This window comes from Onychomys torridus, chromosome 4 (genome assembly GCF_903995425.1).
Source record: "Onychomys torridus chromosome 4, mOncTor1.1, whole genome shotgun sequence".
NCBI lineage: Eukaryota > Metazoa > Chordata > Mammalia > Rodentia > Cricetidae > Onychomys > Onychomys torridus.
The window spans coordinates 65,236,315-65,254,642 of NC_050446.1; the positions used below are offsets into that span (position 1 = coordinate 65,236,315).

Below are 18,328 nucleotides of genomic sequence, written 5' to 3' on the forward strand. Positions count from 1 at the left end.
ATGGTAAACAATGGTATATTGTAGTTACACAATGCACTGTTCAGATGGATTAATGAAGGATTTCTAACTCCGTCCAGTTTTTTAGTCCCAGAAATATGTCTATTAATCATAATTCTAGAAATATCTGGAAAGACTAAGGTGAGTGATCATAAATATACAATATTGTCTTCTCAATTTATAAAAATGAGCCTCTTTGTAATAACTCCCATTTCAATTTCAGAAGAGAACAATTGTGTTCAAACAGAACATAGTTTTGTTTTGAAATGGGACAAAACCACATGCCCCTTGTTTATAATACTGAAATGTTATCATACCAGTTTTAATCTCAAAGAAAAATGTTCATTTTCAAAGGGTTTACATAAAGAAAAGTAACCTAAATAAATACAATCAGATGGTATCATCTTCCTTTGTTATAATTATTCATAACTGCTTTTGTTCAAATATCAAAAGTAATTTCACCTTTAAATTTCCAGTTTAATCTGCAGGTAGCATTTTACACCAAAGCTTTACCATAGAACTTCTCATCTCTGAATTTCTCAAGGTGTATATTAAAGGGTTCAACATGGGAGTGATAATCGTATAAAAAACAGTAATGCATTTATCAATAGGAAAGTTGTAAACTGGTCTGGCATACATAAAGATGCACGGAACAAAAAAGAGAACAACCACCAAGATGTGGGAACTGCAGGTGGACAGGGCTTTGCGCCTTCCTTCTTGACTGTGAGTCTTAAGAGATTTTAGGATGATTCCATAGGAGCCTAGGAGGAGGATGAAGATCACTATACACATGGCTCCACCATTAGCAATGACAGTGAGGCCAATGAAGTAAGTGTCTGTGCATGCAAGTACCAATAATGGTGACATGTCACAAATAAAATGATCAATGACATTAGGGCCACAAAAAGGAAGGTTGTATACAAAGACAATTTGAATCAGAGAGTGTGTAAAACCTCCAGTGCAGGCAAATATCAACAAAGTGATGCAAACCTTTCGATTCATGATGGTCAAATAATGCAGTGGCTTACATATGGCCACATAGCGGTCATAGGCCATTGCCACCAGAATGACAATATCGACACCACCAAATAAATGCTCAATAAAGAGCTGGCTCATGCAAGCTGTGAAGGAGATGGTCTTCTGATCCCAAAGTAAGTCAATAATCAACTTGGGTGAGATGGCAGTGGAGAAAAGACTATCCAAGACTGATAGAGAGGCAAGGAAAAAGTACATTGGGGAGCTCAAGGAGGGGCTGGTAATGACTGTCACCACAATGAGTATGTTGCCCCACCATTGTCACAATGTAGATGAGTAAGAATAAGATAAACAATGCTTTTCTCCCAGCAGGATCTTGAGTGAGGCCCAGGAGAACAAATTCTGTGATATTGTTGCTCTTCTCCATTGGCCCTTTCAGCAGGCTTGTATCAGAGATGGCAGCTCCTAAGAACAGGGCCTGCTGGGAATCCAAGCACATGACTTCATTATGACATGGATAACATGTTCATCATTGTCTTCTTCAATGATAAGTTGCAGTATGAATTTAGTAAACAAGTCTTCGGTTTCTCCAAGAATCTAAATAAAACTTCCTTTTGAATGTTTTATTTCCCTATGATGGTTTTATCAAGTAGTACTTTGTTTCTTGTAACTTCATTGACTCTATGTATTATATTCATTCATACACTTAGAATTATTTAAAACACATTACCACACAAAATCATCACAGTTTTCAGTAATGACAGAAAATAATCCCTACTTTAAAAAAAAAAAAAATCTGGCCTCTATGTTATCACAAACCTTCACTATGTAAATTAATATAGAAGCGATGTTGTAAAATGCTTTATCAGGTAAGAATATATTCAAAATATGCTCAAGATTTCTGGGACCATGAAGCTCATTGCCATGATACTGTAACATTATGCATATGGCCTGCACTTCTCAAAATACTTTCAATCTACATGGAAATCCCACATAATTTAAATATATTTGGCTTGAAACTGCATCAAGTAAGGACAAATGCATTTAGAACATTTTTTCTATAGCAATTACTTCAACTAATTTTTATTAGACTACCTAGGAACCACAATTCTAACCACACTTTCTTGATTTTACAAAAAATTCAAATAACTCAGAAATTTTCTATCCTATGGTATCAGCATCTACTTCATCAGAAGTTAGCATTTTTTTTTGTTGTTGTTCTTAAATGACATAGGTAGCAAGACAGAAGGAAACAGAAACTGAGAACTGGAGTAGAGGACACTAATTATTGGTTTTAAGTATCATCTTCCAGGGCAGAAAGTGCTCAGTTAGAAATTCAGTGTCCATTACCATGAAAGCAGCATCTTAAAGGGAAAAACCATTCCTTGACCAGTGGTATATAATGTGGGTTGTGAAGCCATGTGGATTTATTTAATAATCTGAGGTTCTTTCCCTTACAGTGAAGATGAACCACAGAATCTTGTTAATGCCTTACGTGCTCATTTCCACCAGGGGACCACACTTATCATCTCCTTTCTCTGATTATTTTGTTATTATTGTTGCTACAGGTAAGCAGTAGAAAGAAGCTTGGTAAACATGAAGGTGGTAGTTGTTAGAAAATATTTTGAGTGTTTCACTGTGACCAAGAACAATGAATCATCACAATTCATTTCAACAGAAAAACTATTGCCTTCAGCCTGAGGTATAAATAATATTATACTTTTAATATTGACTTATGTGTCCCAAGAGATATGCACTTTACCACTGATAAGTACAAAGATTATTTATTTACCTGTGAAAGTGTGGATTTTGTCTAGAAACAAGCAAATATGATGATGCTGTTTGAATGTTTTTTATAGTGAAGAGGCATTTGAAGTTTTCTTGAGAAGGCAGATCTGACGCTCCTGTGTGTATCATTGTCATTCTGACCTGGAGTTGTAGAAGCTACAAGCAGAAAACAGTTCAGCTGCTAAGTGACATAAGAGGGAAGTACTGTGTCCAGGACTCACTTATATATCATACTTCCTGCCAGGTTTTGCTCCTTCACTTTCACTAATTACTAGTATTGAATTTCACTAGGTCAAATATCCTAAGTTCTGTTTAATAATTTCCACAATATAGTCAAAATAAATTACTTAAATTTTAGCATGAAAATGAAAAGATTGCTATTACCAAGTGGTAGAATAGTATGATTGTATTTTAAACATTAGCCATTATAAAAATAATTTAAAACTGTGTTTAAGAACATGGTAGAACCTTAACATAAGAGTAATGTACACCTAGGTGATAATTTATGAGGGGCAATCTGACCACAAACTTTGATGTTGGTATACACCAACACATTATCTGCCATCGTTTTAAGATTCACACACAAAAATTAATATTAGCCCTCAAGAAAAAAGATATTTCTCTTATACTCTAACACATAAAATATGTAATTTTAGACATTAGAAAGTTTTATCTCTATTCAATATTGCATAAAATATAATCTATAAACCAATAAAAAATTAGTTTCTCTTTATAGTTATGTATGGAACATATAAAACCTTTCATTTGCCAATATGGAAAATAAACACTGAGATTATGAAACTAAAAACAAATATCCTATATACATTCCAATTAACTTCTATATTTGTCATCTTTATTTTCTCTATTTGTATGACTCTCATAAGACAATGGGAACTTTAAAAAACATTCATGTACTTCAAAACACAAAAGAACAATCATCTTGAACTCTCAGTCCATGATTTTAAAAACACAGATCTTACATTTGCCCTTTAGGAAAAAAGTTATGACCTATTTTAATAAGGGTCATTGTTGAGTATAAACATATGAGTGAACTTGTGATTACAGACACAAAGATATCTAAATATAATAACAATACCTATATAAAGGTACTGAATATTTTGGTTGTTATGAAAATATCAAAGAAAAGGTAAAGTTGTTATATTTGGACAACTATTTATAAAATTGACCAAATAAGTTAAATTAATTTTCCAAACCCATTTTTGATATTACAAATGAACAACACTAACCAAAAAGAAGATATGAAGTAATGATAGTTACATGAATTTTTCTCCTTTTTGTTTATTTTGGTGAATCAACATAAAGGATCCTATTTTCATGATTTACAATAATTTCCATGAGCTTAACTATTAGAAGTGTATCTAACAGTGGGAAAGCAAATTAATCTCATAGCAAAGCTAAAAAAAAAGTATTCTTACAAATTGAGAGAAGCCTCTTCAGTCTGTTATTCATTCATAATTTTTTGAACTTCTCTTATTTTGTACTGAAAAATATCACTTTATAGCTCAACCATATCACCCAATGGAGTTGGTACTTTCTACAGTTTTCTTATAGCAGTGATAGAGATTTATAGAAAATCTGACATATCAAGGACTAAATACCAATAAAGACACCATCTCCAGCTTGAGCACAATTGACTTTTCAGAAATCTCCTGAGGCATCTACTTGTGGGTGTAGACATTTTTTTATGGACAGTCAATGCTTTGCATCATCTCTATTTCCAACAGAAAAGACTTTAAGATCACTACAAATTAGTTTGTTAAAATACTTGGAGCAAATTCAAATGGAGAAATCTCTCCTGGATAGGTTTCTTTCCTTGAATAATCCCCAGGGTATGAAAGCTTGGATATTGCAAAGTAAGAAAGTAGTTAAATGCCAAGGGACATAAAAAACCATAATGTGAAAGAAAAAAATCTAAAATGAGATGATTAGTAACTGTTACATGTTATAATATGCTTAGGCAAGGCAAGTAAGTGCAAATCAGCCTAAAGAAGGGAGCTAACCCAGTCTCCTTAGCCAATTGCACTTTGCAGAGCACAGCATTACTCTGATAGTGAGAGAGATTCCACCCAAGAAGCTCAGAGTCTCTGAGGAAGAGAACTTAGAACTGCAGTAACTGCTGTAGTTGACATTGCAATTCTTGAAAAGACAGCCAATCACAGTTCTGTAATGAGGAAGGAGTGGAATTGTTTGAAACATGATTCTGTACGAGATGAATCCATAATGATTTTATTCCATTCATTAAAATCTTTAAAATCAAGTCATTATTAACTGGATGACTCTTTCTATATGAAAGAATTTGTTATTTTTCAAGAAAGAACAATTTCTATGTTTAAAATGTTATCCTTATAACCACTTGACATCAGAGTCAATGAGCAAATATTATCCCTCACAAGCTTATTTATAGATCAGCTCTTCTGGGACACAAAGGCCTTATGGCCTAAAAGTTGTCCATTTTCAACTTAGCTTGCAAAAAGATAAGGCCAACCTCCTGCAGTGAAATATACATTTCTAATTTCTCCTTTCTTATTCATAAGTGTAAAAAGATGCACAGATGTGTAGATTTATTGTGTAATAACTATCAGATGTGATCATATTTCTGAAGGTCCAATTATCATTGAAAGGTGGAGAAATATTCAATTTTTGAAATATTCTCTCTGTCTTACTTTCTTATTAAGGGAACTTTGGGTCTCAGCTTATGAGAATGAACTTAAAGAAATCAATATATCAGGTATCGCAAGTCTGCAAGAACTCCAAGTCTATATTTGCTCCCACAAGAAAAACACAATGTGATATTTTCTCAGATATTTCATTTTTTAGCCTAGCATTTTTTATTTCTTTACTATAATCACTTAGGTAAGTTTATCCTTCTTTAAAAGTGAAGTATTGCCTTTTTTACCCTCTATAAATGGTCTTAAAGGTCACAAATCCTGTAATCTGTTTTTCTCATGGGTAGTTTTGCTGGGTATAACACTGAGCTGACAATTGTGTTTTTCCATGACTTTGAATATATCTTTTGAGACTTTTGTGGCTTTAAAGGCTTCTGTCAAATAATCATGCGTTTGTAGAATGGGACTGCCTTTACAAATGACTCGATCATTCTCTCTTGCAGCTTTCAATGTCTTTATCTCCCCTTCTTCCATTCTTGTATTCAAGTCACCTAAGATCCACAGCTGCCTTCCAGAAACTACCACCTCCATCTGGCCACTCTTCTTCTCTTTGGGACCTACAGATCCCAACACATTTTGAACCATGGAATCTCCACCTACATCAAGTTATCAGGAGCCACAAAGTCCTGCCAACTGCTTGCCTGAGAATCTCCACTTACTTTATACAACCTTGAGACCCAGGACAAAGCAACATTAGCAGAAGAAACTTGGTCCAAGCTCCCAGAACTTCTGAATGCGCTCACCTAACTGACAAACAAGACCTGGAATAGAATGGCTGTAGTCTCAAATAACATACAAATAGATGAAATTGGTATCACAACTTTGCTATAAAGTAGCCTATTCCTCGACATTGTAAAAGCCCCCTATAAAAGAAGAAAGGTGTCTTTAGAATATTTAGAGAAAGAATGAATGATTTAACCAATAAACTAACTCCAGATGCACTAAATTCCAATGAAAAAATAAAAACACTACCCAAGGAATGTCAATCTTACCACAAGGACACATGCTCAACTATGTGCATAGCAGCATCATTTGTAATAGCCAGAACCTGGAAACAACCTTGATGCCTTTCAACTGAAGAATGGATAAATAAAATGTGGTACATATACACAATGGAGTACTACTCAGAAGAGAAAAACAATGAATCATGAGGTTTGCAGGCAAATGGAATGACACAGGGATTGCCCAGCAATGGAGAAATGGATGAGATCTACACATTAGCAAACTGGGGGTGAGGGAGGATAAGGGTTGGGGAAAAGAGAGCTTTGGGGTGTGGGAGGTCCTAGCTGGGTCAGGAACAGAGTGGGAGAACAATTAAAGAGATACCATGATAAATGAAGATACCATGGGAATAGGAAGAATCAGAGTGCTAGAGAGATCCCCAGGAATCCACAAAGATGACTCCACTATAGACTACTTGCAGTGGTAGAGAGGGTGCCTGAGCTGACCTACTCTTGTGATCAGATGGCTAAACACCCTAACTCTCATTATAGAACCCTCATCCAGTGACTGGTGGAAGCAAATGCAGAGATCCATGGCCAAGCCTCAGGTGGAGCTCCAGGAGTCCAATTCGCAAGAGAGAGGAGGGATTGTATGAGCAAAAGATTTTGAGACCATGATTGGAAAAAGTACAGGGACAAATAGACAAACTAGTGGAGACACATGTACTGTGAACCAATGGCGGAGGAACCCCCATGGAACTGAACTAGGCCCTCTGGATAAGTGAGACAGTTGTTTAGGTTGAACTGTTTAAGGAGGCCCCCAGGCAGTGAGACCAGGATCTGTCCTTAGTGCATGAGCTGGCTTTTTGGAACCTAGGGACTAAGACACTTTGCTCTGCCTTGGTGCAGGGAAGAGGGGATTGGATCTGCCTCAACTGAATGTACCAGGCTTTGCAGACTCCTGAGAGGAGACTTTGCCTTGGAGGAGGTGGGTATGGGGGTGGGTTGGGGTGGAAGGCTGGGGGGTGGGAGGAGGGAGGATAGGGAAATCTGTGGTTGATATGTAAAATGAATAGAAAATCTCTTAATGAAAAGACTAAAAAAAACCAGACACATGTGAGCATGAGTACACACACACACACACACACACACACACACACACACACACACCTCTTCCAAAACCTACAAATTGTAACAGCAATGGACCCTAGTGGAAATGACTTTGAAGTTTTCCTGTCAAAGTATTCATGAATCTGATTATAACTATAATTTAAACAATTCAAAGAAAACAAATACATGAGTGAAATAAGGAAATCAATTTAATACATGAAAGCTGAGTTCAAATTGCTGAAGAAAATCCAAAATGAAATGATGCTGGGAAAAAAATCCCTCAATATTATTTAATAATCTTATTTATTAATAATATACTTTAACATGTCAGTGGAAGACCTCACCATCAGAACAGATCATGTTGAGAAGAAAGTCAGTGGTAGAAGACAAAGTATAGAAAATGTGTTGCTCCATAAGGGCCAATAAGAAAATATAAAAACTATAAGCAAAATATGAGAGAGTTTGGGGGCACCTTTCAGAAACCAAATCTCTGAACTGTTTGCATAGAAGGAGAATACCATAATGAAGGTATAAAGAACACCTCCAGGAAAATCACTGAAGAAAATTACCAAAAACTAGAAAAAGAGATGCCAATGAAAGTGCACCAAGTAGATAAGAGCAGAAAATAAAGTATCTACAAGGTTATGAAACATTCCAAACAGAGAAATGCATTGAGAATATCAACAAAAATATATGTTCAGAAACTCTCTGTGTTCTTGATAATTCCATAATTATTTCCCAACAACATATAAAAAATAAATTATAACAGAATCTAGAAAATACTTCTGGCTTAATGGTGTTGAAAATACAATGAATTACTGCTTAGGTATTAGCCAAATGCTTAGTATCATTTATGAAATAATTATAAAAACTTAACGATTGTAATAATCGTTCATGCTGTCATTTCCTCTTTGACTAATATCCCCCATTTTATCCATGATTTGAACAATGTCAAACATGATGTTATACCCTATAATTGTAAATAATTCATTATTCATCAAATAAAAATAAAGTTACTAAAGAAGTACAGTTATTAAAAAAGTACATTTTATCTATACTTTTATGCTTGGAAAATTGTGCTTTTTATGATTAATATTCTATCCTTTATGTGTATGTATAAAGAATAGTCAGTTTCTATTAAGAACAAATATGTTTTGATATAGGATATGCTATCACTATAGTTCTGAACATTATAGAAGTGCATCTGTCTCTCTCTCTCTCTCTCTCTCTCTCTCTCTCTCTCTCTCTGTCTGTGTGTGTGTGTGTGTGTTTGTGTGTGTATCTATATTTTCATAAAGGTCTGTGTTTAAGTATATGTATGTATGATTTTCATATTAAAATAATTTTAACAATTTTGTTTCTTCTAAAGAAAAACAAGACAATTTATTTTCCCAAAGGAACCTCCAAAATAGAAATTGGAAAATAAACTCTATATGGAAATCTCCTGAAATGTTCCCTCTAAATTGTAAAAGCATAGTCAAAGGACACAAAATTGAGTTCACTGATTAATCACTTGGGTCTTATTGTAGGGGCAGTGTCTAATTATTCACAGGTTCATGTATATAATTTTCCCATTTACTCAGCCAGATGAGTCTTTGATAAATGAGCAATCAGCAAATCTAGACATTGGCAATGCTGTCCAGGAAGTAGTTTTTCACAATTTAGGTAAGATTCATATTTTTGTCTCATATGACTCAAATCATTTTGTCCTTCAAAGAATACAGTTGTTTTTTTAAATCTTTATATATTAAACAAATAACATTGTGATACATACACATACATTACTCATGAAAATGTTAACTAGTACAACTGCTATGAAATTTAAGATGTAGGCTTCTTTTCTTCCTTTTCTTTTTTCTTTCTATTTTTAAAAATAGATTCTACTGTCATGTAGTAAGTCCCAATCAGTTTCCCCACCTTCCAGTTCTCCTAGCTCCCTCCCACCACCTTTCTCCCCCAAATCCACTCCCCACTCTGTTTCTTCTTCAGAAAAGGGCTGGCCTCCCTTAGACAACAGCCAAACACAACAAAACAAGTTACAAGATAAGACAAGGCAAAAGCCCTCACACCAAGATAGAAGAAAAAGCAAAAGCCCTCATATTGAGGCTAGACAAGGCAACCAAATAGGAGGAAAAAAGTCACAAAAGCAGACAATGAGTCAGAGGAACACCCTATTCCACTATTAGAAGTCCTACAAAATCACTGAAGCTAACAGCCATAATATATACGGCTGAGGACTTGGTGCAGACCCATGCAGCAGGCCCAGTACTTGGTGCTTCAATCGTTGTGAGCTGATATGTGCCCTTAGTTGGTTTAATGGACCATGTTCTCCTGGTGACCTCCATTGCTCTCTGACTCTTACAGTCTTTTCCCCCCTCTTCAGCAGTGTCCCCTGAGCTCCAAGGGGAAGGACTCAATGGAAAACTCCAATTTACATACTCTCCGCATAATGTCTGACTGTGGTTCTCTATACCTGCTCCCATCTGTTGCCATAGGAAGCCTATCTGATGGTGGTCAAGGCACTGATTTTTGAGTATAACAGAATATCATTAAGAATCATTCCATTAATAATTTTTTCCAGTTGTGTTTGGTTCTATCCTAGATCTCTAGACGATCTAGTCTCTATTCCCTGGCCATCCAGACCATGTCAGCATGGGCTCTTCTTGGTGTTGGCCTCAAAGTAAACCAGACAATGGCTGGCCACTCCCATGAGCTCTATGCCATCATTGACCCAGTACAACATCTTCCAGACAGGTTGAGAATTTTGTGGTTGAATTGGTGACCAGGTTTCTCTTTCTGTAGCCTTCAGAGTACCTTCCCATGCCAAAGAGACTAGAATGTAGGGATGAAGGCTCCATGAAGGCACCAGCTCGACTTCTCTGTTTTCAATGAGCTGTGTGGATGTTCTCCTTAGTGGCCCCAAAGTTGAGAGAGAGAGAGAGAGAGAGAGAGAGAGAGAGAGAGAGAGAGAGAGAGAGAGAGAGATCTGTCCTAGCATCTTCCTGAGTTGTTTAGGGATCTCCATGGAACAAGCTCAGCTAACAACTCAAGCAAATGCAATCCTGCCCCACCACTGGAAGCCTTTCCTGATTACAAAAGATGGCTAGTTTGCACTCCATATTCTCCCTTACTGGAAGTATTTACTAGTGTCAGTGTCATAGATTCCAGTAAGTTTCCACTGTACTGAGTTTTTGCACCAGCCCCCAAATGCCTTTTAATTCCAGCTGTCTTTCCCTACACTCCCTCTTTCCATCTCTTCCACCCCATCTCCTGTCTTCTCACTTGGTTCCCCATCCATACCTGCCCCCAGTCCAGCTGCATCATAAAACTAAAATTGAAATTTCCATGGAACATATCTCTACCACTCTAAAGGTTCTAAATCAACATATCACAGAAATACTTGAACATCCATTGTACTGGCTGGTTTTGTGTGTTGACTTGACACAAGTTAGAGTCATCAGAGAGGAAGGAGCCTCAGTTGAGGAAATGCCTCCATGAGATCCAGCTGTAAGGCATTTTCTCATTTAGCATCAATAAGGGAGGGCCCAGCCCATGAAGGGTGGTACCATCCTTGGGCAGTTGGTCCTGGGTTATATAAGCAGGTGGGATGAGAAATCCATGGGAAGCAAGCCAGTAAGCAGTATTCCTCCATGACCTCTGCATCAGCTCCTGCCTCCAGGATCCTGCCTTGTTTGAGCTTCTGTCCTGATTTCCTTCAGTGAAACAGCAATGCTGAAGTGTAAGGCAAATAAACTATTTCCTCCCCAACTTGCTTTCTAGTCATGGTGTTTCATCACAAAATAATCAGAGTATTAAAAATGCAAGGTACCACTATATACTAGTTAGAATGTACATTTTTAGAAACTCAGATGATTTCATTATAAGAAAAATGAATGGAACCGAAGTTTAAATAAAGTAGGCCAGACTCCAAAACAAATGTGTTTTCCCCAATTCACATAATCTTGACTCAAATAAACAATTATCAGTTTCAGTAAGGAATGACTCTAATGATTTCAAAGGAAAAGAAAAAGAGGCTCACGGAAGGAATTAATATAAAATATAGCTTGAATTTTCTAATATGTATTATATATCAGAAGTAGGACAAAAAGGAGAAGAAAGTGGACCGGCCTGAGGAAGGATGACACGGGAAGGGTCTTATGTAGGGAAATATGAACAAAATTCAATGGCACATGTATCTGAAAACATGATAATTAACACCTTCATTAATATACTATCTAAAACAATAACTAAAAAATTTCCAGAAATATCAAGTTCTTACAAATATTAAAAACATGTGAAACTGTAAATTAGCACCAGCTCAAATATAGAAGAGTGTTGCAGTTTCTTATGAAGTCAAAGGTAAGTTAACCACTAAAACTAGTTCTGTTACTCATAAGTAGTTATCCAAGTTTAAAGAAAACTTAGCCATGAATATGCATGTACATTTTATAAGTTATTCATAATTTTAGGTACCTGGAAACAACACAAGTAACTCCAAATTGGAAAGAGATTAAAAAACTATTAAATACATATAAAATGGAATATTACTGTGTAATAAATTGATATTCCATATAAACATACATAAATCTAATGTAAGCACATAAAATTACATTCATTATACCATAGAAAATAAGACAGATTTAAAGTCTGCATACTATGTCTATAAACCATGGTCCTTTCTTATGATTGTGAATGGTTATAAGCTCTCAAAATTATCTTATTAATCAATTAAAAATTAATGGACAATTTTCTGCTAAATCCAATTTCAATATTAATTGAGATAAATTATGTTCAAGTAAGCTTGGTGTTCTGCATTATGGGAGCAAAGCATATGCCCTTTGTATATTTCCTGAGATTAGCTTTTAATTGATTCTAATATCAAAGGCTAATTTACTAATTTTATTGAGTTTACATTTAAAGAGTATCCCAGAGAAATCTATTGAGTAGAGGATATTGCCTTATTTTGTTTTTAGTTATGTTTTAACTGAAATAGAATTATATTACTTTACCCCTCCCTATTCCTGCCCCCAGTGCCTCCCAGCTACCTTCCCTTGAATGCATCCTATGCCCTCCCTACTCTCAAGTTGATAGTCTCCTGAGTTTTTTTATTGTAATAAACATGTATAGATGTATATGCAAACATAAAGATATATAAATATAACTGGTTTAATCCATTTTGTTGCTTGTGTGTATATGGTTTTAGGGCTGACCTCTGCACTGGACAACTAATAAGGGGGCTAATCCCTGGGAGAGGCAAATTCCCATTGCTGAAGTAGTTACCTGTAATTCTTGGATGTTGTCTTTTGCTAGACTTTTCACTGCACTATTAGATACATGTTCAGTGAGAAGACAATCATATTCTATCTGTAGTTAACATTTTACACCAGAGTTTTTCCATACAATTTTTCATCTCTGAATTTCTCAAAGTGTATATTAAAGGGTTTAGCATAGGAGTGAATACTGTATAAAATACAGTAATGAATTTGTCAATAGAAAAGTTATAAGTAGGTCTGGCATACATGAAAATGCAGGGAACAAAAAAGAGGACAACCACCATGATGTGGGAGCTGCATGTGGACAGGGCTTTGCGCCTTGCTTCCTGACTGTGATTCTTAAGAGATCTTAGGATGATTCCATAGGACAGTATGAGAAGTATAAAGACAATAATGCACATGGCCCCACCGTTGGCAATGAGAGTGAGACCGATTAAGTAGGTGTCAGTACACACAAGTCCCAATAATGGGGACATGTCACACATAAAGTGGTCAATAATATTAGGACCACAGAAAGGAAGGTTGAACACAAAGACAATTTGAATCAGGGAGTGTGTAAAACCCCCAAGCCAGGAAAATATCAACAAGATGATACAAACCCTTCGATTCATGATGGTTAAATAGTGCAGTGGCTTACATATTGCCACATAGCGATCATAAGCCATTGCCACAAGAATGACAATCTCTGTACCACCAAATAAATGCTCTATAAAGAGCTGGCTCATGCAAGCTGTGAAGGAGATGGACTTTTTATCACACACTAAGTCCACAATCAACTTGGGTGAGATGGAAGTGGAATAAACAATGTCTAGGAATGAGAGACAGGCAAGGAAGAAGTACATTGGAGTACCCAAGGAGGGGCTGGCGATAACTGTCACCACAATGAGCAAGTTGCCCATCATTGTCACAATGTACATGAGTAAAAACATGACAAACAATACTTTTTGCCCAGCAGGATCCTGAGTGAGTCCCAGAAGGACAAATTCTGTCACATTGTTGCTCTCTCCCATTGACCCGTCAGAGCACTTGTGTCAAAGATGACATACCATGAGAACAAGACTTAGTGATGTTGTGAACATGATTCCATTATGACGTGGAGAATATCTTCATTTTCTTCTACAATGATGAACCTGTAGTAGATATTTCGTAAACAATTCTTGAGTTCTGTTTCTATGATATCAAACAGATTTTCTGTTTATAATTCTATTTCTACTCTGAATATTTTATTAACCTTATAACTAGTGTGCTGTTTCCCATCACCTACTTGTTCATGTTTTATTGTTATCCCTGAAGTTGATATATATAAAACACATTGAATCACCACTGCCACCAGTAATGACAGAAATTTGGTTTCTATGGTATTAATAAAGTTTCATTGTATCAAGTATAATAGAAGCATTTTTGTAACTCATTTTGTCTAATAGGCCTAACTCCAAAATATGATTTTGATTTTTAAGAGCATAAAGCTTATTGCTATGATATTATAACATTTAGGCATATGACTTGCACTTCTCAAAAGACTGCATGGAGCTTTCATGGAATTTTAAGAGATTTGACTTAAAACTACATTAAGTAACTACAAATGCATTTGGAACATTTTTGTCTATGGCAATTGTCTGAACTAGTTGTTATGAGACTTCCCAGGAACCACAATTTTGACACCACATCCTTGATTTTACTTAATTCAAATAACTCAAAAATCTTCTAGCCCATGGAATCATTAAATATTTATCTGCGGTTAGTTTTCTCTTGCTCTTAAATGACATAGGTAGTATAACAGGAGAAAATAGAAACTGAGAACTTGGATAGGGAATACTATTACTAGTTTTAAGTATCGGCTTCTTGGGTACCATTTATTCCATTAGGTATTCCATTAGTTATGTGCACATCCACGAAAACAGTGCCATAAAAAGAAGCCAGTCCTTCAGATAGTAAGGCATAAGTCTGGGTCATTTTCTAAATTAGTTACAAATATGTCACAATTTACAGAGAAAGGAATGATTAGATGAGATGATTTCACAATCTTTCCAAACTGTTTAAAGGATAATTAATGCAACCTAACAATTTTTTCACTTGGCTAAATTTATTTTCATTTATGCATTTGGAAAAATTCTAATCACTGATAAATGAGATATAGTAACTACAATGATCATATAATGACTCCAGTTATCTCATTGATAGTGTGTAAAAAGGACTCACAACATATTTTAAAGAAGAACATAGGTCAGTGTTAGATAATATGGATTCTGAAGTCATTTGGCTACATTTTGATCTCAAGCAGATTCCCTTGTGATGAAGTTGATCTTGGCCTACATCATAAATCTCTCAATGTTCCACTCCACCTTTTTATCAGACAAACACACTAAGATTTTCGTTTATTTTGTCATTTTGTTGCTGCAGGTACAGATAGAATGTATAAAGCCCTGCTCTGAGTCTTTTCCAATATGCATATGATAGCAGTAAGTAATGTTTTGAGTATGTCACACTGACCAAAGGGCAAAAATAATCATAATTCCTGTCTTAGAAGAATTACTGCCTTAGTACAAGGATAATACTATATCTATTTTGCATTGATAAGTAAAAGACATATTTATAAGCCTGTGAATGAATATAGTATGCCTAGAAACAATCAAGAGGATTCTGTTTGCATGGATTCCGTAGTGAGTGGGGCACATGAAGGAGTTTATGAGCTCTAATAAGAAGCTTAACATGATGCTCTCTTTGTGTGTGCACCTTCTATTATGCCAGCATCTGATCCAGATAATTCAGAAGATTTGCAATTACAAAAGCTACAGACAGCAAACAGCACTCCTGTTGAATGACAAAATAGAGTGTTGTACATACAATACTCAACCTTCCATGTCTTACTTTCATTAATGTTTTGCACCTTCACTTTTATTTACTAATAGTTTTGTATTTTACCTGAAAAAAAATCTCTTTGTCCAGTTTAAGAATTTCAATAACACAGTGAAAATGAAGATTTTTAAATCTAAATTATTCTGTGTTGGAATAGAAAAAATAGACAACAATCAGGTTATGAAACTATAACCATATGTTCTACGTATGTTCAAATAAACCTCTCTGTTTAGTTAAATTCCCCTATTCTTATCCCACTCATGAGACTGTCTGACCATTAAGAAATACATGTACTACAGTACTTCACATGAATACTCACCTCATATTCCATATTATAAAGTTTTTAAAAGTTGGGTACCATGGTAACTCTCTAACAATATTGTGATGATATATTGTGTACTCCAATAAAGCTTACCTGGAGATCTGAGGACAGAGCCAGCCACTAAATTAGACATAGAGGTTAGGCAGTGGTGGCATACACCTTTAATCCCAGGAAGTAATATGGCAGGATGTAGAAGGATAAATAAGGCATGAGGAAACAGGAGCTTGCTGTCTTGATGCTGAGAATTTCATAGAGGTAAGCCAGTGGCTGGCTGTTCTGCTTCTCTGATCTTTCAGCTTTCATCCCAATATCTGGTTGTGGGTATTTTATTTTAAGACCTTTTGAGATTCATATTATACACTATGATTGTGCTTTCAGCACTAGCCAATACAGATTTTTCAGGAAAACTATTTTCACACAGTTTTCAATAGCATTATGGTTCTTTAACATAGAAATTAGAAGTATCTAGGTGAAAGTATATGACCAACTGTCTGATCATAGTTTTTTCTGTGTATATGTACTAACATGTTGGTTGGCATCATTTTAAGAATCATACATAAAATTAACCCATTATAAGCTTCAAAACCATAAAACATTTTTACCTATACTCAAACACATGATATATGTAATTTTGAATTTGCTAATGCAAATTTCCATATTAGTTTTTCTTTGATAAATGTCTTAGAAATTATAAAATAAAGCATTAAATTAATTTTAATTGTTATTCACATTGCACACAAATGGTTTTAAATTGGTAAATAGAAAATAGGAACCAGCCAGGTTATGAAACTAAAAGCAAATGGACTCAGTATGTTAAAATGAACTTTTGTGTTTTTTCTCACATTATTTTGCCCAATTCACATGCCACTCATAAGACTCTATCCTTCAAGAAATACATAGTACACTGCAAAAATGCTCACCTTGTCTTCCAAGTTCATTACTTCAAGAACTCATGCCTTGCATTTGTCCTCTGTGGAGGTAATCATGACTTCTTTTATTAGAGAATGCTGTGGTTTTATAAGCATGTGAGTACACTTGTGAAGACAGATACAAAGATACTAAAACATACTACCACTACTTCACTATAGAAATGCAGTTGAAAATTCTTAGCTACAGTGAAAATAATAGACAGAAGTAGCTACTTAGTTCACACAAATATGTATAAATTCACTAAATTAATGGAGGCTAATAATTCAAACTCATTTTATAGTCACACATAAGCAAAAGATAAACATTAAAGAGAGTTGTAAGAATGTTTGTCCTTTCAATCTGTTTTGGTGACAAAAGGTTATTTCCTTGAGGATTTACCAAAGCTACCATGTGCTCAGCTCTTCAATGTTTCTAACATTTAAATAACAATTGAAAAGCAGAGATCAAGTGCTTGGCTAAGCTGATAATACCTTCTTCATAAGTGGAGGAATCTCTTCAGTCTTTTACTAACTCCAAGGCAGTTGACACCTTCCACAAACTTCAATAAACAGTGATGAATACAAAAGAAGATAATAAGTTGAGGACTAAATAGGAAGACATATTCCACCTAGAGTATAATTGAGTTTTCAAAAATCCATTGAGTCATTCTAAAGTGAAAATAATCTTCCATTTATGTGTGCAGATAGTCTTACATGTGTATGTGGCTCTATGTCAACATCTCCAATAAATGAACTTGTTAGAAGGCCTGGCAGAAATTTAAATGAAATATCTCCTGGACAGGCTCATTCTCCTGAACAATCTCTAGGGAAAATGTACTAAGTTACTAACAAGGAGAGTAGTTAAATGCCAAGGGACATGAGAAAGCTATAATGTTACACATATAAATCTAAAGGGTCACTACTTCCCTGATAGCTACCTTTCTTGGTATCAGAAGGTACTAAGCATCCTGCTGAGGGACAAAAGTTATCAACACCCCTACACAGCAGTAACCCTAAAATAATGACTGGTAAATCAAGATAGCCCATTGGTACAACAGAGGCACTAAACTCTTGGAGGTAATAAACAGCTACCAAAGTGGACTGAAGACCTGCTACTGAAGAAGGAGCTTGCTTATTCCTAATACTGTGAACCTAGCCAAGTACATGGGGCTGGATAGGTCACAGATGTTAGAAGAAATTCTCATACTACCATTTTGTTAAATTGATATGGTATCTAACTGCCTTCTAAGTGTTTAGCTCTATACCCATGAACTAGTGCAATCTTTTCCCCTTATCAAAGCAAGTTCTCCTTGCAGTAGACAAACATTATTATTAATTATTAGAGATCCACAACTAGACAGAGAAAATAGAATAATTGACTATGGAGTGTTTAGCCTAAAATAGCTCATCTCTGCCACATTTCTTCCCCCTCCAATGCTCAGGAAACAGTCAAAGTAGAGACAAAATGTCT

The 18,328-nt window shown here is 35.4% G+C and overlaps 1 protein-coding gene and 1 pseudogene across 1 annotated transcript; both read right to left on the reverse strand.

The window, feature by feature from the left end:
* Positions 1–474: 474 nt before the first annotated feature.
* LOC118582633 lies at positions 475–1,399 on the reverse strand (annotated as a pseudogene).
* An 11,452-nt stretch (positions 1,400–12,851) lies between these two features.
* Positions 12,852–13,781, reverse strand: LOC118582538 (olfactory receptor 4A5-like). The gene has a single exon (XM_036185495.1). It carries the CDS (start codon positions 13,779–13,781, stop codon positions 12,852–12,854), a length of 930 nt encoding a protein of 309 aa, XP_036041388.1.
* Positions 13,782–18,328: the final 4,547 nt, after the last annotated feature.